Here is a 24,967-nt window from a genome sequence, read left to right as displayed (position 1 = left end):
GCATGAATTGATTTAAAATTCAATCTATTAAACACAATAATTTATTAAATACAACAATGTGGGGGTTTGATCTGGAGCTCTCAGTCTATGGGAGCAGAGCAAAGGGATGTGACTCAAGCCAGCACCTCTCCACCTTTTGGATTGGGAGAGAAAATTTCCACAGACATATTTTGTTGACATTTTATATTAAATACAGTGAATTCTGCTGTTCCCACCTCCTGGGATGTTAAAATTGGGTTGCAAAATAGAACATCATGGTTGGGTGGGGGGAGGATGATGCAGGGGGATGATACAGGATGATTGTGTCACTTAATCAGCTTAGTTAATCATCACTCTGGTGTATGTTGGTTGATAAATCACTAATTTCCTTTTCACATTGTGGCAAATTTTGATATTTCCAGATTTTTCCTTCCACTAACAAAAAATACTCCTTAAATCCTTAAAGTACTGTATAAAAACTAAAAGCTAACTGATATTTTTCATGCATCTCTAATATATCAGTCAGTCTGGAGCTTGTTTTGTCTTCCAAAAATTCAAAATAAACTCTCGAAACGCTTCTCTTTTCACAAAAACATGTTTAAAAAATTGATTATCTGCTTACCTGTGATTCTGCCCAATAAGTATCAGCAGGGTTCTAACCTGGGGAGCTGTAAAATAAAGAGAATTTCTTCAAAATGTTCTTTTTCTGCCTAGACTTCAACTGCTACTGTCAATATAGTGGTGACAGATGTCAATGACAACGGACCAGTTTTTGACATGTTTCTCCCCAGAAATCTCTCTGTGCAGGAAGAGGAAGCCAATGCTTTTGTTGGTCAAGTAAGGGTAAGTCAATAAAATTGTGTATTTTATTATCCAAGCTGTCCAGATGATGAGGAAAGGGCACAAAATAATTGTGCCTCAGACAAAAACCCATCCAAATATCTTCAGCTGAAATGCAAACTCTCCATTTGTGGCTACAGAGTCACATTTGGGGGCTTTAAAATATTGGAATTGTTTTCTTCTCTGTGTTAAGTATTGAAAACACTTTGTCACTTAAAAGCAGCACATTAAAAAGCTTTTTCTTTTTAGGAAATTCCACTGTAAAACCTGCTGGTAACAGATTTACAGGGTCAAAACGGTGTTGCCACATTTTTAAATGATTTGTTTTGAGATGGAACTTGAACGTGCTGAGCAAGTGACACCCGGGTGTAGGAAATTGTCACACCTAGAGGAAATTTTGAGGCCATTAAGGGGAAAATCAGTTCAACCCTTGAGTGAAATATAATTGCTGACCTGGTATAAAAATAGGGGATAGTGTAAATTTGAGGGTTTGAAGTTGTAAATTTTTGTAACACATGGATTCAGTCTCTTGAAGAAAACATCACTTTTTTTTGGTAATGTTTGTTTTTCCTGACTAAAGGGAAAAAAGAAAATACTAATTAGAGGGGTTTTCAATCCAGTAGTTGAATATAATGTGTCATATCTGCTGCACTAAGGTTGGATCCAGCAGGAGCTGTAGGTAAAAGTGGAATTGGGAAGCATTTTTCAGGAATTTAGGTGGAAAATGTGCCTTTTTTTTTCCCCAGCAGCAACCATATCAAAAGAAAGTGGGAGCTCCTTAAGTAGAAGCTTCAGAAATCAGGACATTTTGGGTACCATGGGAACCCAAATACCCATAATAATCATGTCCCTTCCCATCCTTATTTTATTTCATAAGAAATCAGAGCTGGTCTTGGATGAAGTTTGGATCCTTTGGTGCAATTAAGTCAGTTTTGAAAAATGGTTAAATTATTGCTCTGCTTTTTGTCATTGCCTTCCTGTGTGGCTGTTTTTAATTTTGCATCCTAAAAGGCACAGGTAGAACATTTCAAATCAGTCCCAAATATCCTTCAAATCCATTTTGTGCTTTGCTGGGGCCCTCAAGGCTCAATCATCTTCTCAAACACGAGCCTGCCTCTATTTTTAGCTGTGACAGAACTGTAAAATACAACAAATAATTGCCACAAGAAGCTCCCTGGCTTCTAAATGAGTGCAATTTCCTAGTTGTGTGGAAATGAAAATATTTATTGTGGTCTTGGGATAGTTTATTCCTACTTGAAGTGACAGAAACTGCTTCTGTCATTTCCTGTCCTGCTTATCCCTGGATGGAGAAAGCTTTTTCTTTATAGCCTAAATATTGGGTGTATTTCTCCTCTCTCATGTTCACAACTGCAAATTGATGTAGGGATACCCATTGGAAATGCCATTCTGGGGTATTGAAAAGAGAAATTGGGGCATTTGGATTTTTTTTTTCTGGCTCCAGTGAGGTTATTGAAATAATGGTGATGAGAGTTTGGGTGTAGCTGTGTTGTTTGAGGATATTCCTTAAAAACTGAAATGGCTTTTGGTGTGTTGTGCTTCACTGTAGATAAAGCCACAGCGGGTATGGGGGAGGTGTTAATGGGAATAAATTTTGTGTGGAAGCTTTAATGTGGATAAAATGTACATAAAGAGCTATTTAAGGTGGGAATACCTGGTAAAAGAAGAAATCCTTGTAGTGCTGTGTGTTTTCCCTACCAAGAATTAGCCCATTGATTAACAAAGCTGCTTTTCAGAAAACTTTTTATTCATTTCAAACAGAAACCTAAAATCCACTAGAGCAAGCAGTCATACAGAGGATTTTAAATAAAAAGACAGATTTTGTGGTGTCCCTTTCCCTTTGGAATGCCACCTTCCCATTTTGCCTGGGGGAAAAATAAAAAATTAGCAAGAGATTTTTACCTTAAAACTCAAGATCTGTCCCTGCTGCTCATGGGAGCAGAGAACCTGGTGAGGAAGGCCATGGAAAAGGTGCTCAACCACTTTGATCCCTCAGGATTTTTGACTCAGGATGTTTGGTCTCAGGATTGGGTGCTTGGGCTCACTGTCAGAATTCCAGGGTGGTTTGGCTTGGGATCTTAAATCTCATCCAATTCCAGCCCTGCCGTGGGCAGGGAAACCTTCCACCATCCCAGCTTGCTCCGAGCCCTGTCCAGGCTGGTCCTGGACACTTCCAGGGATGGGGAATTTTAAGCAATTTGGGATATAAATCAATCTGAACACTCCCAGGAATAACTCCTGCCACAGACCAGAGATTTCCATGCTTTGCTTTGTTTTCTGTGGGAAAGCTGGACTTTCAAATGGATTCCCATAAGGACTCTGATAATATTTGGGGCTGGTTTCCCAAAGAAATGTAGCAGGAAGGCAGGGAGGGGTTTCCTGTGGGAGAGGGAGGGTTTGGTATTGTATTTGCTGGGAATGTCCTGAGGCAGGAATGATGCATCTGACTCCATGTTCTCAGAAGGCTAATTTATTACTTTATAGTACTATATTATATTAAAGAATATTATATTAAACTACACTAAAGAATACAGAAAGGATACTTACAGAAGGCTAAAAAGATAATAATGAAAACTTGTGACTCTTTCCAGAGTCCCAACATAGCTTGGCCTTGATTGACCAATGAGTGAAAACAACTCACAGCAGAATCCAATGAAACAATCTCCAAGCACATTCCACATGAGCACAACACATGAGAAGCAAATGAGATAAGAATTGTTTTCCTTTTCTCTGAGGCCTCTCAGCTTCCCAGGAGGAAAATCCCGGGCGAAGGGATTTTATCAGAGAATGTGAATGCCACAGTTTGGAGCATTTATTCCATGCAGGCAGGCAGTATCCACCCTTGGAAGTGCTCTCCCTCTCCAGCAGCTCTGCTGCCAGCTGGAGCTGCAGGAGGCACTGGCACAGGAGTGCTGCCTGTGGGCACTCCAGGAGCCTCCTGAAGATGAAAAGAACAAAAGCCAGACAGGATAATGCTGCCAGTGGAGCTGATGTGTTTCCAATCCTTTTATTTCACACTGTGTTCTCTAAATTGGGGCAGTCAGAGGTGGGTTGGATTCCCTGCTGCTGCTTCCCCTCTGATCCTGGGGATCTCCCAGCAAGGCAGGAGCACAGCTGCTGCTGTGTGGAAGTCTCCACAAAGGGCTCCCAGGAATCCAAAAAGCTCCAGCTGGAAACTCCACAGTGAAATTCAGGCACTTTGTTGCAGTCTAAACCAGCTGGAGATGGGGCATCAGGATGTTTGCATTGTACACTGCGCTTCAATCAATCCCAGGGGCATGGGAGGTAAAAAAGATGGAATGACACTTAGGAAGGGGATCAATATATTGATCTGCAAGCATGTTCACAGCCTTGGGCAGGGGGAGACAGTCCCCAGCAGTTTATTGCAGACTCTAAAAAAGCAGCCTGGGGTTAAATAAAAAGTTGTTGAGCTGATGGGGCCCTGGAGAGGAAAGACATCCCTTGACAGAAGTTTTTATTCATTTGGGGTTTTATTTATAGTCAGATTCTTTCACCCAGGCCCATAATTCATTTATTGTTGGATATTTTGGTGTCATTGATCAGCACTGTGTGAAAACTCCAGCATGAATGTGTTGCTATCAAAGAGAGATAGGGAAGGAAATGAGATCGAAAATGGGGATAAAGAATTATGTGTTCAACTATCACTGGCACTTGGATCTTCCCTAAAATGGAAACAGGATAAATTAATTCCAGTAATGAGAACAGTTTGCAGGGTGTGTGATACCTCTTGGTGTCACCTGCTTGGTTTTAAGTTACGAAAGAAATGCTTTAAGAAAGTTGGTTTTTAGGATGGACCTATTCTTCCTACTGGAAAAAATGAGAAAGTTTGGGGGAATTTATTTGGTTGTACTGTACTAGGCCTCCTGAATGCTGATGAAATGTAATTATTTCCCAAAAAGCTTTCGGTCCATGGGTATCAGTGAATTCTTACATGCTCCTGTTTTTATTTAATATATTTTTAAGGTGATAAACCCTGGATCTAAAGCCTGATTTAAATTTCATGGCTGTTGGGTAAAGCTTGTTGTGTTGGACTAAATGACCTCTAGAGATCTCCCACAAGCAGCTCCTCCTGTGTTTCTACAAGCAGGAAAAACTCCTTAAAACGCTGGTGAGGAATTATTGCCCATGCACATGGCATGGTTGGGATGAGATGAGCTTTAAGGTCTTTCCCATCCCAAAGCATCTGTTATTCTGTCATTTTATTACATTACAGGATCTTGTGGAAAAGTCTAGAAAGGAATCTGAGTTTTCCTAAATCCCCACTGCTTTGTTTTTGGTGTGAAGGGTGTGATTTCCCAAAACCTCCACTGCAGATTACACTTTGTGTTAAAAATACAGGCTCCTGACATTAAATTCCCAAATTTCCTAGACTTTAGGACAACTTGAAGGAATATTAGAGGTAGAGGAAACAGGAGAAGACCAGGAAAAGAAGGAGATTTATTGGCAGAGAGGACAATCCAGGAGGAAAAGGAATTAAAATTAGAGGTGGAAAAGATAGGAAAAATCCAGGAAAAAAGGGGATTTAATGGCAGGAGAGGACAATACAGAAAGAAAGGACCTAAGCCTTTGGGGAAGAGTAAAATCACAGGCTCTGAGGTAAATCTCCAATACCCAGAGTGAGTCCAGGACTCCTGCTCACTGCATGACCCAGTGGCTGACAACGCAGCTTGAATTCATCTCATAAATGTAAAACCAGCAGGAGCAGCTGGGATTTGAGTCAGAATCCATAAAAAAACAAATCAGACCCCAAAATGAGAGAATCAGAATGTGGCATGTGAACTCCAAGCAGAGAAAGTTCAGACTTCATTTCTTCTAAGTGGTTGGGTGATCACAAGATCATTGAGAGAGAACCTTGGTGATATAATTTTCTTCAGTTTATTAAGGAATTTGTCCCCAGGGAGGATAGAAAGGACTTTAATAAGGCTTTCAGCACTGTCTCTCTCAAAATCCTCATGGAGATGCTGGTCACAGAAAAAAATTTCATGTACTTCTAGCTGGATTTTCATGTTTGTTAACAGGCAAATTCCCCTTACAACATGATTGATGTCTCAAGTCCAAAGCTGTGGCACCAGGAGAAAGAGGTGGGATTATAAATTTGGGCTGTTTATTTCCATTCTAGACCATCAGTGCTAGAATTACCTCTTCCTGCTGGCACCAGGGAATTCCTGGAGGATATTTGGCAGCAGTGGCTGCAGCCACAGTTCCTCATCTTTTTCCACTGTTCCTTGAACTTAGGTCAGCTTGGGCACAGCTCAAAGAGTTTAAAAAAGCTCCTTGCCACCCATAACGTGGCCTCTGAAGCAAAAGGGATTTCAAAAGCTGTGCTCTTGTCTTCCCTGTTCCCAAAATTTATTATATTTGTGCATTCATCTGCATCTTTGCCTTCCAGATAATATTTGTGCTTTAGTGCAGTAGAAATATTGATATTTGTTATCAGCATGTTCATGGCAGTTGATTGTTGAGACTCCAAGGATTTTCCTCGAAAGGAATTCTTGGTTTTGTCTGCTGACACTTTACATTTTGGGATGCCTTTAAGCCCTGTTATCTCTTTCAGCTTGATGCCAAACTAAATCTTCTGAATCGGTGATTTCATGTCTCTGGTTCATGCCCTTTTAGGATTTTGATGCCTGATTCCCATCCCTGGCAGTGCCCAAGGCCAGGCTGGATGGGACTTGGAGCAGCCTGGGATAGTGGAAGGTGTCCCTGCCCATGGCAGGAGGTGGCACTGGATGGGCTTTAAGGATCCCTCCCAACTCAAAGTCAAGAGAAATGCCAAAAAAATACTTTAGAGAAATATTTGGGAGCCTAGATAAATGTGCAGAGTTTAAACGGTGTATCCCATCTGTGATTTAGAAAGTTTTTGTTTTGGGAGGGCTTTTTGGTGTTTTGGTTTTTGCTAGTGTGCAAATTCATTGGTTTAATCTCTCTATCATATCATCGCCAAAGAACACGCTCATCAAAACCCCAAATTTTTTAATCATCCTTCAAGGACAACCTAGTCTCCAAGGTTAGGATTTTGTTGTGTGCCAGCCTGAAGAAAGCTGGGCTGGTTGAAGCTATGAAGCATTAAAATGTTATTAACTCATGTAGGAGGTTCACCAGCCCATCCAGTGATAGGGTTGCAGCCATGAGCTTTTGGAATTTCATTTATTTTCATTTATATTTGCTCTTAGGGTTTAGCTGCTCTTAATGTGCAGTTTTGTTTGGAAGCACATTTAATTGGTTTTGGAATTAACCTTCCAGGTGCGCTGGAATTGGCAGAGACCTTAGAAGTAATCATCCTGGGCTCTTCTGGCTTGTGGAATGCCTAAAAATAGGGCAGGGTTGAAAATTATGCCAGTATTTGAAAATTTACAGGGTGTTTCCTTTATCCTGCTCTGAGTGGAGTGAAGGATAAGCTGCCATGACCTGGGAATTCAGTAGGATGCTCAAGTTCCTGGAGGATACCCACAGAACCCGCAGGGTTTTTCCAAAGGGTGTGTGTGCACTTGGGTCTCAAAGAAGGAGAATTCGCCTTGAAAATTGCAAGACAGCCAAAATCAAAGAATCCCAGACTGGTTTGGGTTGGAAGGGACCTCAAAGCCCATCCAGTGCCACCCCTGCCATGGCAGGGACACCTTCCACTGTCCCAGGCTGCTCCAGCCTGGCCTTGGGCACTGCCAGGGATGCAGGGGCAGCCCCAGCTGCTCTGGGCACCCTGTGCCAGGGCCTGCCCACCCTGCCAGGGAACAATTCCTAATTCCCAATATCCCATCCAGCCCTGCCCTCTGGCAATGAGAAGCCATTCCCTGTGTCCTGTCCCTCCATCCCTTGTCCACAGTCTCTCCATCTCTCCTGGAGCCCCTTCAGGCCCTGCAAGGCCACAATTTGGTCACCCCAGAGCTTCTCCTCTCCAGGTGAACAATCCCAGCTCTCCCAGCCTTTCCTCCCAGCAGAGCAGCCCCATCCATAGAAAATATAAAAAGTGAAAGACTGTGTAAAAGCTGGCAAGAAGTAGCAAAAGAGAGGAAAAACCTTTCTGAACTTTAGGAAAGAAGGAAAATCCAAACTTTTATGGATGACTGATGTTGTTCCCTCCTTAAAATATTTACAGATATTTGATTTATGACAAAGAGGTCAGGCACATTTCAGATATTTGTGGCCTCTGACTGCATCTGGGAGATGTTAATTTTGTCCTGTGGGCACAAACTGTAATCTCCCTGCAAAACAAGTCCAAAATCCAATCTAACGCTCCCACCTACGCTTGATTTGCTGTTTGACTCAAATGAGTGACTTGGGAATACTTCCAACCCAGAGTAATAAACCCATTAAACCCTCAATAACAAACCTATGAAAACCCTAGTATAAAAGAACCATGTTATCTGCCACAAGAACTATAATTCTCACCAACAGCATCACTTGGATCCTCCAGCACAATTCCTGCCTTGAGCTGTGGAATACTGGGGGAGCTGTCCAAAATCAGGAGTTTGGTTGGCTTGGGTAGGGATTGTGGGGAACTTTTGCTCCTGAAGAAGGGAAATTTAAACTGAAGGAAGCTGCTTTTGTGGCAGAGTGGTCCCTAAGAAATGTTTCAGCCTTCAGGAAAGGGGGATACCAGAAATAGTGAATTGCTCAAGCGAGACATTTTGGCTCCTGTCCAATTTGATATTCTTAAATTTGAAGTGAAGTTCCCCAAGCCTATGAAATGCCTTTTTCACCAAATCAAAGAAAAAAAAACTTCTGAGCTTATTTCCTTTTTAAAAAGACAAAAGATAATGTTGTCATTCCATCAACAAAAAGCACATTCCTACAGATACCCACCATGCTTGTGGGTATCTGATTCGGAGCAGTAACCTTTGGAGTAGTAACCAAGTAGTAACCTTGTTTTGCTGTTTTCCAGCTCCAAAATTCCAGGCACAAATCCTCAATTAACCTGCCTAAATCCTGTCACCATTGTGAGCAAGAGTTAAGGATACAACAGGAGGGTTTTTTTTTTGCAAAGGGTGATAATGATATAATGAATATTGTTGACATTCAAGCCCTTGTCATTATAATTCAGAGTTAATGATCCTTCAGAGGTGTCTTAGTCATTCCCATCTCCCAGGACTGTGTTTTCCTGCTGTTTGAGATGGAGGGAGATGATTTGTTGCTCTGAAACACTTGGTTTATATTCCTGAGGGTTTGCTGGTGATGTGGAAGCAGAGCTGCTAACACAAATCTGAATTTACCACATCAGGTAAAGGCAGGCACCTTGTAGGGGATGGCATCTCTAATAAATATGGGATGGATTTTCTGGGAAATAAAGTGGGGAGTCATTCATACTCCCAGGTTTCCATGTTTGTTTTGTCATGCAGTACTTAATGAATTAGAGATGGAAATGAGAGTCATCCTGGAGATCTGAGGAGTCACCAGAATATCAGCAGTACTTGTTCTGTCTCTTTGCATGGACACATTTTTCCTGATTCTGGATAAACAGCAGATGTATCCTGGGCTCATCCCAATGTGGAGGGAGGGGATGCTCCTCCTCTCTTCTGCTCAGGTGAGGCCCCACCTGGAATTCTGTGCCCAGTTCTGGTGCCCCCAGCAAAAGGAGGGGCATGGAACTGTTGGAGCAGGTCCAGAGGAGGCCATGGAGATGCTGAGGGCTCTGGAGCATCTTCCCTGTGGAGCCAGGCTGGGAGAGCTGGGAATGCTCAGCCTGGAGAAGGGAAGGGTGTGTGGAGACATCACAGCTCCTTCCAGGGCCTGAAGGGACACAGGGCAGCTGGAGAGGGACCCTGCAACAGCAACTGGAGTGACAGGACAAGGGGGAATGGGTTCCCAGTGCCAGAGGGCAGGGCTGGATGGGATATTGGGAATTAGGAATTGTTCCCTGGCAGGGTGGGCAGGCCCTGGCACAGGGTGCCCAGAGCAGCTGGGGCTGCCCCTGGATCCCTGGCAGTGCCCAAGGCCAGGCTGGAGCAGCCTGGGACAGTGGAAGGTGTCCCTGCCCATGGCAGGGGTGGCACTGGATGTGCTTTGAGGTCCCTTCCAACCCAAACCAGTCTGGGATTCTGTGATTCAGTGAGATGGACAAGGTAGAAATGGGCCAGCATTTGAGATGCAATGACACCATGGCCCTGTCTTCGAATCTCTACTATTCCTTTTCTAGTTTAGCCCTTTTTATTAGCTCTCTCCTGTTGTTTGGGGATTTTTTATTCTGGTTTGAGGTTTTTTGGTCTTAGTTTCCATGGTGCCTGTGTTCCCGGTGACCTTTGAGGGCTGTGTTGCCTCCAGCAACCACAGCTGCTGCTTCTGCTGCCTCGTGTCAGGTAGGAGCAGCCTCTGCAAGGCTGTGCAGACCCTTCTGCCTGGAGATACATCTGCAACTCCTTTTAGGGTCTGCTGTCATCTGGTGGCCCTTTAACTACCAAAACTTCAGGACTGTCACCATATTTTTGCGCAAATCACTGGGGCTGAGTTGTGGAAAGCCTTGAGTGGGCACAGGAATGTGTTCTCACCTCTTTTTAGTCCTGCCTTTTTCTCCTTGGCTTTGGGACTTTGTTTAGGATTCAGATGATACAGGAATGAACTGTTTCTTAGCTTCCCCCCATTTTTGTACCTGTTCACTCAGGGAATTCCACACAGTGTTGGTAATGACCAAATGGGATTAAATTTATTGGGATGTCACTGGTTCATGTTGTCAGGGTCTGGATAAATTCAACCAGGACTGTTTTTTTGAAGCAGAACTTTCTGAAAGCTCCCCATTCCTCACATCTCCTGTTCCCTCACTTCCTGGCAAGTCTTGTACCTGTTGGTGACAGATCTGGGGGTGAAATTGGGGTTAAAATTGTCCATTTTGGTACAGAGTGATGACTGCAAAGAGGGACAGAGAGTGTCCACACCAACACCAAGTCCTTGTCCAAGGAGCTGCTTCCCACAGGCTCTGGGAAATTATTTCCATGTGGGAACAGTTGTGCACCCTTGAGACAGGATTCTTTTAGGAAAGAGATTAAACTCTTTTTCTTTCTTGTCCATAGAGAGAACATTATCTCTTTTCAAGTTTAGAGTGATAAAAATGTTAATTCTTCAGCAGTGTTTTGGTGGTATAATCCCAATTAGATAATTGGATTATATTGAATTATCCATTTCTCCATGGAAAGGGTGCTCAGGCCTTGGCTCCAAAGGGAGCTTTGCAGTGCCCAGCCCTGCAGGTGTCCCAGGAAGGGCTGGAGGTGGCACTCAGTGCTCTGGGCTGGGGACAAGGTGGGCACTGGGCACAGCTGGGACTCCATGGGCTGGCAGGGATTTTCCAGCCTCAGTCATTCAGGAATTCTGTGAACCAAATCAGTCCTGCAGAACGAGGCAAAGGTGTTTCTGCCTAAGGATGTGCACAAATGAGTTCACAACATTCATAGTCATGTTTTATGGAACCCAGTTGCAAAGCCTGCCATATATTTGAAAGTAATTTTAATTTCCTTTCCTAAACAAGAAGTTTATCTATTCTAAAACATGCCTCCAAACTACCCTGATGCAAAACTGTTGTCTCGTGAGAATTTTTTGTCACGGTTTCCAATTATAAGCGTATTTCAGATTACTCTTGGAGATTCCTTTGGGGATTTTGGTTTGTTTGTTTGTTTGGGCTGTTTTAGATCTGTTACTTCTACAGAGGAAATGGAATTGATTGGAAATTAAGCAAATCCAGCTGACAGATGTGGATTAGAAGGATGCTATGTACCTATGGACCAGTCAGAATGAAGTTGTAACAAACCCTCCTTAGCACATGGGCACGATGCAGGGAAGAAACACAGTGATTGTTTTCCTTATTAGCAATTTTAATTAACTTTTAATTGATTTCTAGCAAGATAAATGGTTTCATTAGCAAGCCTTACAATAAACACCATCACCAGAATTAAGCATTCCCGGTGACTGTTCTGAAAACAAAATGTGCAAATCTCTTATGATCTTCACAGATGTCATTCATAAAGGCAAATAAATGAGAATAGAGTAGGGCAGAGTGCCCTTTGTATAATTTACATAACCTTGTTCATCACACCCTAATTTAATTAAGAGGAGGCAAAATAACAGGTCAGCATTTCAACCTGAGAGCTCTATGAAAACCTATTAATTTTGTCCATCCCTATAATTATGTGATAACAAGAATTATTTGGCTGACACTGAAATCTGAGGCTTGCTTCAGTGTGTGAGAACAAAGATGCCAACTAAAGAAATCAAAGTGGTTTTCTGTGGCAATCATCAGCCTGTTGTGAGCACAGAAGAATAAGGATGAAATGTGATAATGTTTGGGTTTGAAGAACAGGAGCAGGAGCAAAACAGAAATTTAAGTAGTTCTTCAGAGAGTAGCAATGAAAATATCACTGAGTGTGACAAATGTGTTAAGTGGAAAGAAAATTTCTAACTCACGTGTCCCTTCTGTCTGTCTGCATCCATCCTTCATCTAAATTCATATTCCATAAGGATTTGGGCAGCAATGAAACACTGCTTCAGTGTTAAATAAAAATTCCTCTCAGACACCACCCAGTCCTGAAGATCCTTCAGCATTAGAATTAGCTGAGGGCCTGGCTTCACAAGCATCAAATTAATCTTCTGTTGAAGTTCAGAGAAACATAGGGATAGAATCCCAGAATCATTTAGGATGGGAAAACTTCCAGGACTGAGTCCAGCCTGTGCCTGATCCCAGCCCAGAGCACTGAGTGCCACCTCCAGCCCTTCCTGGGACACCTGCAGGGCTGGGCACTGCAAAGCTGCCTGGGCAGCCCCTGCCAAGGCCTGAGCACCCTTTGCATGCAGAAATTCCTGCTGCTGGCCAAGCTGAGCCTCCCCTGGCACAACTTGAGGCTATGTCCTCTTGTCCTGGCAAAAGTTTCCAAGGCTGAACAGCTAAATGTGCCTTTTCTCTTGAAGGGATCCAGTTAGCCTGGCTTCTGTCAGTGGGAATGGAGCCATTTGTTTCTGTGGGATGTTTTATCTTCAGTCAAAGCTCAGACAGAGGCAGGCTGCCCCAGACACCACAGATTTGGCAGAATCCTTCCCTGCCTCACCTGATTTCTCTCCTGTGGGCGTCTCCCTCGGAGGTTTGCAATTTGTGCGCTAACCCATGATTTTCCTGCTGTCTCTTCAGGCTACAGATGCAGATGCTGGGGTTAATGGGCAGGTCCACTACAGTCTGGCCAACTTCAACAAGCTGTTCAGGATCACCTCCAATGGCAGCATTTACACAGCAGTGAAGCTGGACAGGGAGCTGAGGGATCACTACGAGCTCGTGGTGGAGGCGACCGACGGCGCCGTGGACCCGCGGCGCTCCACGCTCACCCTGGCCATCAAGGTGCTGGATATCGATGACAACAGCCCCGTGTTCACCAACGCCTCCTACGCTGTCTGTGTGCCAGAGAATCTCCCGCCAGGAACTGTCTTCCTGCAGCTGGAGGTGAGGAGGGGGTGAGTGAATGTGGCGCGTGGTTGTTCTGTGATATTCAGGGTTCTTAACTCGGCAGTGAGACTGCAGTGAAAGATTGTGAGCTGGAGCATGGGGATAAGTTCTTTTTTGCCCAGAGCAGCTCTGTCTGCTTCTGGATCCCTGGAAGTGTCCAAAGCCAGGTTGGATGAAGCTTGGAGCAACCTAAGATAGTGGAAGGTGTCCCTGCCCATGGCAGGGGGTGGCACTGGATGGGCTTTGATGTCCCTTCCAATCCAAACCCTTCTGGGATTCTGTGATTCTGAAAAATGCTTGGCCTTTAGCCAGGTACCAAAAAACCCTTTAAAGATAGGGTTATTTAGGAAATAATAGTAATTATGAAACAGCAAATCCTACACTGCCACCATCTACACAGGCAGACAGCTGTAGGCCAAGGGGAAGAGTTTTAAGCTAAGAGAGGAGAGATACAATCAGATGTTAGGAAGGAATTGTTCCCGTGGAGGATGGGGAGGCACAGGGTGCCAGAGCAGCTGGGGCTGCCCCTGGATCCCTGGCAGTGCCCAAGGCCAGGTTGGACTTTGGGGCTTGGAGCAGCCTGGGACAGTGGAAGCTGTCCCTGCCCATGGCAGGGGGTGGCACTGTCTGGTTTAAGATCCTTTCTAACCCAAACCATCCTGGGATTCTGTGATCCTGGCAGTGGCCAAAAGCAGGTACCCAGGGAGGAGAGCTAAGACCAGCTTCAGTTTCCACTGCCATTTTCCCAAAACACTGTGCTTATTTCCCCCAGCTTGAACCTTCAGTGAATTCTTCATTACTTGTGTCTGTGCACATTGAATACGATTACAACAACACAACTAAACTCAAGATGTCCTCAACAGTTTGCCCTTTAAATTTCAGAGGGATATTTTGTGAGGATGTGGGGGGGTCCCAGTTGCTGGGGTGCTGGTCTTCAGTTTCTCTGGGTCTGCATTGAAGGCACTTGAGACAGTAATTCATGCTGGGACTCAGGTATTTATTATTTCTTATCAGTAAAACAGCCTCACTACTGTGAGTTCAGCAGCTTTTCATTAGAAGGCACAAAATGGCCAACAATCTCTTGGTACAAGGGCTTTTCAGACTAAACTATCCAATTAAGAACTGACACCTGGATTATTTTCCCTTTTAACCCAATAACTGATCCCACAGAGCTGCAATGGGGACTTTTCTGCCCAATTACAAAATGCCACCCAAACCCATGGAGAAGGAGGAAGAAGCAGCATGAAGAAGAAACCCAGGATGACACCCTGTGCTCTCCATCTTGCTTCCATCCACAACACACTAAAAATCCCAAAACCTCAATTTCTCACCAAGTGATACACCTACACTGCTCTCTGTAATCTATTGCACACTTTTGTGGGTTCATGTTGTTATAGAGCATGATACAGCACAAAGTACCACAACTCAATCAGGACGCTGCAAGAGAGATTTATTACAGCAACATGTTGCTTTTGTACTTTTTCAAGATATTTACATTCATTTAACAGCCACATTCACTGCCTATTTGTTATAAGAAAGAAACAAAGTTCTCAGTGGATGATCAAGGAGCCACGTCGCTCTGTGAGCTAGCCAGAGTCCAGATCTTTTAACTTGCTCTCCTTCACAATATCGCCACGGTGACAACCTTGTTGTCTTCCTCAGGAGAGAGATGGGGCTTTCCTTATCATCAGGAAGCCTTTGCTGGCTCACAAGAACAGCACAGAATGTCTTTCCTACAGGTTCCAGTCTATCTTGAAGTCTAGGAAACTTTCTCCATGACTGAGGGTCAAAGCCAGTGCTCTCCTGGGGGTCAGGGCACCCCAGAGCAGACAGAGAAATATTCCCTGTGCTCTAGGTTTCCACAGGGATGGATTTTGTGTGATGTGCCTCTGTTCCCTGCAGGCCAAGGATGCAGACCTGGGAGCAGATGTGAACTACCGGATCCGCACTGAGGAAGCCCGGCAGCATTTTGCCCTGGACAAGCACACGGGAGAGCTGTCGCTCCGGAAATCCTTGGATTATGAATCCTTCTCTGACACAGAGGCAACCTTCACCTTCCTCGTGGAAGCCTTCGACAGCAAGGGCACCATGCCACCTGGGCTGGCCACTGTCACCGTCAGAGTCAAGGTAAAGGGGTCACTCCTCAGCCAGCAGCATCCTCTCCCAGAATATTCCATCACCATGCTGGTGAAACACCAGCACTCTCTGCTGTCCTGCACCTCACTTACATGAGTCTTATTCTATTCACACTTTGTAACAGCTGTAATTGTTCTCCCCATGTGCAATTACATAGTTAAATCCTGGATTTATGAAATCAAAGAACACCAGACACAAATTCAAATGTTTTGTTCTCTAGAATCTCTAAAAGTAATCTCTAATCTGAAATAAACCCCTCATGGAATTGTTTGCAAAAGTGACACCATCACTTTTCAGCCCACAAATTGTGATTTTAAGACCCACTGGGGTGTGTTGAGTGCTGGTGTGGCACAGCACATCCTGGATTCCAGATTCTGCTGCTGGGAAATCCAGCTCTGCAAAGGAACAGCCTGATTCAGTGTCTTGCACCATGAACTGCAGTGAGCCACAGCCTCACCTCAGGGTTTCAGGGCATCCCCAGGGGTGCTGGTGTCTGTTTGGGAATGATCCACAAATGGAAAATGTTTTATCTGTGATTCAAATACATCCCCATCTTCATTTGCCTGTGTCCAAGAGGAGAGGAGATCTCAGATGCCTTAATCCTACCCCTGGCGTTCCCAAAGGTGCAGCTCTGTCAGTCATTCTGTCCTTTCGAGCAGTTGCTTGAGTTTCTGTGAACTGTGGGAGAGCAGAGACTTTAATTGCTCAGATTTTAGTGAAGGAGCAAAAATTGTAGCAGGACCAAAAGCACAGCTGACAAATATTGAGTTTAAATGTGTCTGTGAAAAGCATTTGCCAGTCATAAGGGTTCAACCTCTTCTGTATCTGCAGGTGCTTGAATTGCCGCTTGGTTTTGAGTAATTCTGTTTGTCAGTCTCTGCTGAGCTCACAATTCTTTTAGGACAGTAAATGTCTCCCATTAGTAGCTCTGGTGACAATGCCAGAAGGCTTCTATGATGCCTCTCTGTCTGCAGAATGTCTCAGTGAGGTGCAGGTTCCTGACTAATCCATGCTTTTCCCCAGCACTTTCCAAGTCATTGGCAGGAAACAGCTTTTCCATCATTCCCTGAGCTCCTTCTGTTGGACTTTTACAGAGCAAGTTGCTCAAACCTCAAGTTTCTTTTTGATTAAAGAAACCTTTCCCCAGCGCACTGAATTTTTGAAAGAATGGTTCGGGTTGGTTTGGGTGGGTTTGTTGGGGTTTTTTTAAGGTTTTCATGTAGGATTGTGTTCAGAGAAAAGCTGTTGTCTGATTGTGTGGTTGATTGTATTAATTAATGTCAAGGGAAATTGCAGTTCAGCTTAGTGGCCTCAGTACCAGCAGCTTGTGCACATTCAAAGGAAGAAATAGGGAATTTAAGGAGGGGATTAATAGGATCAAAAATCAGTTTATGCTCTCTTGGAAACTCTTCCCACACATGAGCAACAAAATGGGAGCATGATGATGCTTTGGAGAGGCTGGAATACCAGGCTGGGACCAGAAGTAACAACTTTGAAGTAAAAAGTGTTTGGCTGAGGACAGAACAGGGCCTGGGAGGGAGGACAAGCAGGGGATACTTTAAGTGAGAAAGAAAATAAATCCAGTTTAAGGCGGGTGTTTATATACTCAGTGACAGGCTGAGTTTTGCAACAGATCAGGGGACATAATCAAATATTATTTAAATGCTGAGATGAAGATGGTGCTGGAGTGAGAGGTAGGACAGGGGAATTTTGAGTGGCACTTGAGAGAATGGAGGAGGACTTGTGGAAAAGCCAGATTTAATATCTCAATGTGTTGGGCAGATGTCATTAGCAGGCTTTATGTCAGATGGCAGATATTTTGAATATTGGTCACAAGAGGTGTCTGGATGGTTTGATTTGAGCTTAAAGATGAACTTCCCAGATACAGAATTCACAGGGGTGAGGGGAGAGGGTGGAGGGTGAAGGCAGAACCCTGTGCTGTCCCTGTTTGAGATGGGAAGGATCCTCAAGACACCTCAGAAGGCTGATCCAAGAGTCAGAGCAGCAGGAGCAGGGTGCAGAGTTTTGAAACCAAGTGAGAACAAGAACAGGCCACCCTTTCCCTCCCACTCAGCATCCTCTGCTCCTGCTGCAGGAACTGGATGTGTTTCCTCTGAGTAGTTCCTGAGCTTTCCCTTTATTTACAGGCTGGGCTTTGAGTAATTACTTTAATACAGGGTTTGAGAGCCCAAATAGGAACTCAGCCAAGTGCAGATGCCCCACAGCCCCCAACATAAGAGCACAAAATTGAACTAGAGGGAAGCAGAGGCAGTGCTGGGGCCAAGCTCATGTCACCATCACAGATCCAGCCCCTCCAACCCTGAGGACTTTATTTGTGTTATTACTGAGTTCTCCAGCCCTCTGGGGCTCCCACTGTTCTGCTCACATTCGTCATTTCTCCCAGCCCAGCTCTTCACTGCAAGCACTGTAATTTTTCCTGGGTAATGGAATTGTGTTAAGCAGCTGTGGATGTCTGATGGTGTCGTCCATCATTTGTGAGCTATCCAATGGAATGAGCACACCCAGAGCCCCCTGCTCCCTGTGGCTGCAGGAGGGGGATGCACACTGGCCTGTTCTTTGGACTCTCAGCCCTTGGCATGACAAGTTACAAATAGTTTGTATTAACCTGCCCTGAGCTAGGTCGAGGCACAGATTGCAGAGCGGGGCTTTCACTGCAGGAGGAATAACTTCATCTGTACCCTCACGTGGGGATGGAGCAAGTTATTGGCCTCTGCTGCCAGCCAAAAGGCTCCTTGCATTGTGAGGATGTCCTGGGACTGCTTTGGCAGAGAAACCCAGAGGTGAATCAATGAATTCATGGAATCATTTAATTGGAAATGACCTCTGAGATCATTGAGTGAAACCATTAACGCTGCACTACTAAACTGTGTCCCCACGTGCCACATCCACACTTCTTCTAAGACCTTCATCCACGCTTCTTCCAGGGATTGTAACACCTCCTCTGCCCTGGGCAATCCCTCCCAATATCTGGCCACCCTTTGGGTGAAGAAACCTTTCCCAATATCCAATCTGAATCTCCCCTGGCACAGCTTGAAGTTGTTTCCTTCTGTTCTGTCGTTGTTTTCTGGGAGAAGAACCCAATCCCCACCTGACCCAACCCCTCAGGGAGTCATAGAACAATAATCCTTGCATCCATTCAAGTATTTCCAAGGAGAGATAGTCTAGGTGGCTCTGATTTCTTCCCACCACCTCAAACACACCAAGATTTTTCTCTTTTCCCTGTTTCCAGTTCCTTTGACTGCTTTCTTAACGTTTCCCTTGAAGGTGTAAGAAGCCATGGGGTGTCTGGGAGGGCTGAGTTGCTTTTGCTTCTTGTTGTACACACAAGCATCCCCTCACAATCCAGATGATTCCCAGTAGTACTGGGAAAATCCTTGCAGTTCAAATTATTAGGATTTAGCGTTTGGAAGGAGCTGTTGTGGTAATAGGGTTTGATAACAAACAGTTACTCTTAAGTGAGTATTGCATTCCTAAACATAAATAATGCGAATTTCTGTATCATGGGGCCTGTAAAACTTCTGCATATTTTATGCTGTGTCCTCCTCTTCTTATTACCAGCATTTTTTGGTATTGTTTTACCTTTTCTTGTTTGTAAAATTGTTTTTCTTCTCTTTGTGGGTTGGGGATTGGTTTGCTTTGGAGTTTTTCAAGGACATTTTGTGGTGGAATGAAGCCATTGTCACAGGTGAAGGATTCAAAGTGAGAGAGCAAAAAGAATAAATTAAAACCAGAGGGTTTCAGTTCTAACAATGCCAAAAACATGAGGATGAGGAGGCAGTGAGGTGGTTGAGAACTGGCTGATCACAGGGGTCGTGATCAGTGGCACAGGGTGTGGTTGGTGGCTGTCACTGCAGGTGTCCCCAGGGCTCAGTGCTGATCCCAGGATTATTTAAATTGTTCATTGATGATTGTGGAGGAGCAGCCCCAGGCACCAGCACAGGCTGGGGGAGCAGCTCTGTGGGGAAGGACCTGGGGGACACCGAGCTGAGTGTCCTGAGGGGCAAATCCAATGGGAGCCTGGGGGCAGCAGGAATTGCCACACAATGAACATCTTTTCCCATTTAAAGAACAGAGCAGCACCATAAAACTTAGAAGAAGGTGAAAAAAATCAGCTGGATTGCCTCCAAAATATTTCTCATTTCTGGTGACACTAATGGAATAACAAGCCTGGGGTTGGGCTATACTGATGGTAAACAGATTTATTTCTTTCCTTCCATCTCAACTGATCAGTTCAATCATTTGCCAGGCATTTATTGCCTTGTGTATTCCATTATGAGTATTATCCCTTAATTTATAGGACGAGCTACTTTAGGGTCTACTGAGCACTAAGTGGGAAAGAGATGCAGTTGTGCCCTGTTCTGTGCAGCTTCAGACAAAGCCCTGTGTAAAGCAGCTTGCACCCACTCACAGACAAAATCCAAGGGGTCACTTTGGCCATATCAGCATCACCACAAGGGTTTGAACTTGGTGTTAATTGAGGTATGTTCATTATGAGAGGCCAAGAGGATGGGAAGGGACTTGAAGTTCTTGATATGCCAGTATCTGGTGAAATCAGGTATTTCATGGAATCCCAGAGTGGTTTGGGTGGAAAGGACCTTAAAACTCATTCTGTTCCACCCTATGCCACGGGCAGGGACACCTTCCACTGTCCCAGGCTGCTCCAAGCCCCAAAGTCCAGCCTGGCCTTGGGCACTGCCAGAGATCCAGAGGCAGCCACAGCTGTGCCAGGACCTGCCCACCCTGCCAGGGAACAATTCCTAATTCCCAATATCCCATCCAGCCCTGGCCTCTGGCAATGAGAAGCCATTCCTTGTGTCCTGACCCTCCAGGCCCTTGTAAATTCTCTCTCTCCAAGGTCCTCAATCCAATCATTGCTATCAAAGAGAATTTAACGCTGGACAGATGCAGAGGTGGAGTTTTCAGGTTTTCAGCATAGAGAGACTTTGGACAACAAATATTTGGAGCAAGTCCTGGGCTTTGTTCTGAGCAGAGCCCAAAGCCCCAGATGTGTTTTGCTTGTAAACAGGTAAATAATTGAAGATTACATCTGATGGCATCTTAAAACACTTCTAACCCTTGCACAGAAGTGGATGCAGAACATGAGTGCAATCCCCAAGCAAAGGTTCAGGAATGGGGCAGTAAACCTCCCACAAAGAGGTTGTAGGAACTCATGAAATCACCTTTTAAATGTGAGGCAAAATCCCACAAATGGGGCCAAACTGCAGCATCTTAAAACCTTCCCCAGTTCACTGCTCCAGCCACATAAATCCAGGCTGCCATTAACTCAAATCCAGGCTCCTATTAACCATCAGACATGCTCCATAATATGGAAATAGGAAATCTGGGAACTGGGTTCTCCATATTTCTCACTTTTAAATACCTGGGCTTCCTAGTTTGACAGTAAGGTAATAATAGATTTATGTATATAATACATAATAACATATTTACAGATAACTACAAAGCAGCCTTTGTGTCACTGCTTCTCTGACTGCAGATTTATTCTATTTTTATACAGATTTATTTACAAAACAGAGCAAAAGGCAAAGCATAACACCCCCAAAGCTTTCTCCATACCATAGATACTCTTTATCTACAACTTTTTGTTGGTTTTGTTCCTCTTTGCTCCAGTGGGGCAGCACAAAAGCACTATAGGATCCTGACATCCCTCCCCTGCTCAAGATCAAGGATGAAGTGCAGAAAAATCACAATTTGGGAGGGATCCCACTTCCCCACCACATTTCTCCTTCTCTGAGCAGGACACAGCTCATTCCCAGGGCTGGTATTTATAGGAAAAAAGATTGGTAGGAAACAAACACTGCCCTGCCTGCAAGCAGTATAAAAATGCTGAACAAAAATGTTGGGAAGTGAGATTGTCATCTGGGAATGGCAAAGAGGAGAAACAAAGCAGGAGGGGAGGGCAGGCACTAAGGAGGAAATCAATATGTAATTTAAAACTCATTAAGGCAGTCACTTGCTGTAATGCACTGATACTAACCCGGGTGCTCCCAGACAGGTGGGGCCAGGAAAATCCCTGAGGTGCAGCATTCCCAGCATAAAACAGCCTTGGGAATGTCACTGTACACAGGGAAATTAATGGTTTTTTGGTTTATGGGGACACCAAGGGACCTTTCATGCTTGTGCCCTGCTAAGTTGGAAATGTAAATATTTAATACCTGGATGTTAAACATCCCTTCACTGCTCTGGGAAAAGCACTCCTTGGATTCCAATCTCTGCCTCCAGATTCCCATGGAGTCATGGAATGGTTGGTGTTGGAAGGGACATTAAAGCCCATCCCCTTCCACCCCTGCCATGAGCAGTGACACCTTCCATTGGACCAAGTGACATCTCCCAATTAATAACACACAACATTCAGTGAGTGACAGACACGTCTGATTTGAATATACCACAAACCTAAAGAGGTTTCTACAGAAGAATAAACTTTAATTGGAAAAAAAATGTTTTGGTAGACATCTTGTTTTATAAAAGGAAAAATAAAAAATAGAGTTTATTTTTAATCTCCACACAAACAGAAGCAACTCTGGATGACCCTGCAAAATATCTGAGATATGTTTAGGTTTATATACAACTATAGACATATATTTATGTATCCTTGCCTATGTCAGGCACAAGAATTTGTGCAAATGACCTTTTGTCTTTCAAAGGACATTTTATTTCCCCTTAATTTACTGGATATTAGAGGTAACAAACACCATCAAGCAGAGCAGCTCATTCCTTTTGGAAAATGAGGCAAGCCTGCTGCCACAGGAGCAGGTGGTGTGGAATTCTCTGCTTTGTTCTCTTGTGGGGCTGTGCTTTCCTGCAGAATTGCCTTCAGCTGAGCAGTCCCACATCCATTCTTCTGTTAATCTTCAGCACCTTCCCCCTCATTTTGTGCAGGGTTAATGGAATTGGGGGAGCCTGGCAATGGCAATCCCCATGGAGGGAGGGAGAGACTCAACAAAACCACTTGTGAATGCATTTGGAATTTTGCTGGAACTCCAGAACCAAACTCTATCATGTATAATTGAATCCTTTGGCATCCCTGGGGCAGGACTAGAATGGGATCCTGGGCCCAGAGCAGGTACTGTGGTCTGGGGGAGGCTCCTCTAGGTTTTTCACAGCTGTGGATGTCCTTAGGGCTGTGAAATCTTGCAGGCTTATAGAGGCTCCATTCTGGTTTTTTAGCAATCAAATGCCTTGGATTTTTGTTTTTGGAATCAGGTGTTGAGTGAGAGCTTTCTGTGGTTAAAGGTTTTACCAGAGGAATAGGAATTTTCCAGTTCATTGATAGCAAACCACCCCTTTGCTTTCCCTAGAAAGGAGTTGCACAATTACAGGAATGTTCAGTGTGCCCCTGCAAGTTCCCAAACAGCAGGGAACTGTTAAACACTCCAGGACTAAACTCTGACTTGTGTTTTTTGCAGGATATGAATGATTACTCTCCAGAGTTCAGCCAGAAGCTCTACAGGGGAATGGTTGCTCCTGATGCAGCCAAGGGCACCGTTATCACCACGGTCTCGGCTGAGGATCGGGATCCCCCGGTAAGGAAAAACTTCTCTCAATATACCACACCCAAAAGGGAGTAAAATTGAACCCTCTGAAGTTCCCCTGCTCTCTCATCAACTCAGAGCATGAGGAGCTTCACAGAGGAGCAATTCCTACCTTTGTTTCATGTCAGCCTGGCTTTGCTGCTCAGGACAGGCTGCATTTCCAAGGCTGCCTGCTGGAGCTGGAAAATCAGTGCTGCAGCTCCTGTCTGTCAGGGAGGCTTTAGGAAAGCTCTTTATCCATCTTCAGAGAGTGAGAGGAACAGGCAGGGAGGGGAGCTGGGCCTGGCTTTGGGGTAGTTCAAGAGGAAAGAACCCACAGCTTGGTGAGGTTGGCACTGTTTGGTGTCACAGTCACGGTGCACTTCCCAGCTGAGCCATCCCAGATTGGTGTGGGGCTGCAGAGCTCCCCAGCTGCACATTCCACGGGCAATATTTGTGCCCAGGGCATTTAGTTTGGGGATAAAGTTTATTTTTGTCCCTGTTTTTTTTCCTGCTGCTCCCTGGTGAAACCCTCGAGTGACACAACTGGGCACGCACCTCTGACTTGTTGCCTGTTCTGAAGTTTGAGGTCAATTTTTGTCATCAGAGCCTGATGAACATCAGTGGCCAGATGATCCTCTGAGGACAGGAAAAGCCAGAGCTGGTGTGCCAGTCAGGTTTAATTTTTAATTGACAGAGTTTGGCATAAGAAGGAGAATAATCCTCAGGGGGAATGTGCCCTGCACATTAAAAGCTGATGAAGTGCTTGGACACAAATCAGGTACAGCTTAGCTAAATGTGGTTTGATTGGGGCTTGGGCAGCTTCTATTTAACATTAAATAAATGTTGTTGCCTTAAAATGATATATTTTGGGCTGTCTTTGCCCATTCTGATAAAAGCTCCATTTTATAATTGCTGTGTCTAAGTTTTGAAGACTAAGAGATCACTGAGGGGAAACAAAATAGTTCTGATTAAGGACATTTATAATCCTCAGTCCTGTGCAATCAGCATTTTCAGTGCAAAGTTATTTCATTTTTCATTTAACAACCCCAAACCCTACTGAACATTTTGTGACATTTTTTGTCACTATCACATGAACACCTGTTGATGTTTATGAAGATTTAAAAATGAAGTTACCCTGAAGCCTCTAATAAATGCAAGGGCCATAAAAGTCAGCCAGCTATGGAGGAAAGCTTTAAAGGAGGTTTGGAAAGGAGTTTGTTATTTTAAAATAATGGCTGGTAGTTTTGTCCCTCATCTTTTTTATTTTAAAAGTAAAACTACCAGGCATAAATGGCTGTTTTTCTTTTTCTGCCTGAGCCAGCCTGTGCCACTGGAAAAATCTCTATTTATTTGAAGCTGGTTTTGACATTGAATGATGTCACAAAGTATTTGATGTGAATTCACTGGAAATTTGGTTTAAAAAGCACACAACCTTCTCTCTGCTCTGCAAGGGGACCTTGTTCTAAACTTGCCTTAAGGGATGGAACATTCTTAGTTATCATCAATACTTTACTTGTGTGGTTTGGGGGATTTAAACCTGTTGGAATCTTATTTGCAGGGTACTAATACATTTGTTTTATCAGTTCAGGGAAAGAAATAAGTATCTATTGAAAAATAATTGTAGCTTTAAAAAATGCCTGTTTATAAAAGCCCAACTAATTTGAAGTCTCCAAGCTTAACTTTTCCTGTTGTTATTTTGCAAGTAATATATGTAATTCCCACATCCAGAATAAAAGCCCAGCCAGATTTTTCCATCATCTGCAATAAAAGCTTTTCAGACCTAATCAGCTCCTCAGAGACAAGCATTGTTTTCAGCAAATCCCAACGTTGTCAGATGAATATGGATGCTGTGAGGATCCAGCTGGAAAGGCCCAGCACCTGTGTGGGATTTCTCTGCAGATAAGGCAAATTGGAATTTTTCCAGGCAGGAGGAGGGGGAAGGAGGAGGAGCTGGGAATGGTGGCAGTGGAGGTGGGCTCTCCATTTCAACCAACAAGGATTAATTTAGGTG

At 44.2% G+C, this 24,967-nt stretch overlaps 1 protein-coding gene across 1 annotated transcript in view; it reads left to right on the top strand.

The window, feature by feature from the left end:
- The window catches only part of PCDH15 (protocadherin related 15), a 514,059-nt gene that overhangs the window by 409,877 nt on the left and 79,215 nt on the right, over positions 1–24,967 (top strand). Inside the window, exons 21-24 of the mRNA XM_030950929.1 lie at positions 694–822; positions 12,959–13,264; positions 15,170–15,394; positions 22,849–22,965. Coding sequence (XP_030806789.1) covers positions 694–822; positions 12,959–13,264; positions 15,170–15,394; positions 22,849–22,965 — 777 coding nt within the window. The remainder of the gene's footprint in view (positions 1–693; positions 823–12,958; positions 13,265–15,169; positions 15,395–22,848; positions 22,966–24,967) is intronic.

Source organism: Camarhynchus parvulus, chromosome 6 (assembly GCF_901933205.1).
Source record: "Camarhynchus parvulus chromosome 6, STF_HiC, whole genome shotgun sequence".
In the NCBI taxonomy this organism is placed as follows: Eukaryota; Metazoa; Chordata; class Aves; order Passeriformes; family Thraupidae; genus Camarhynchus; species Camarhynchus parvulus.
This window is presented reverse-complemented; position numbering and strand designations above follow the sequence as displayed.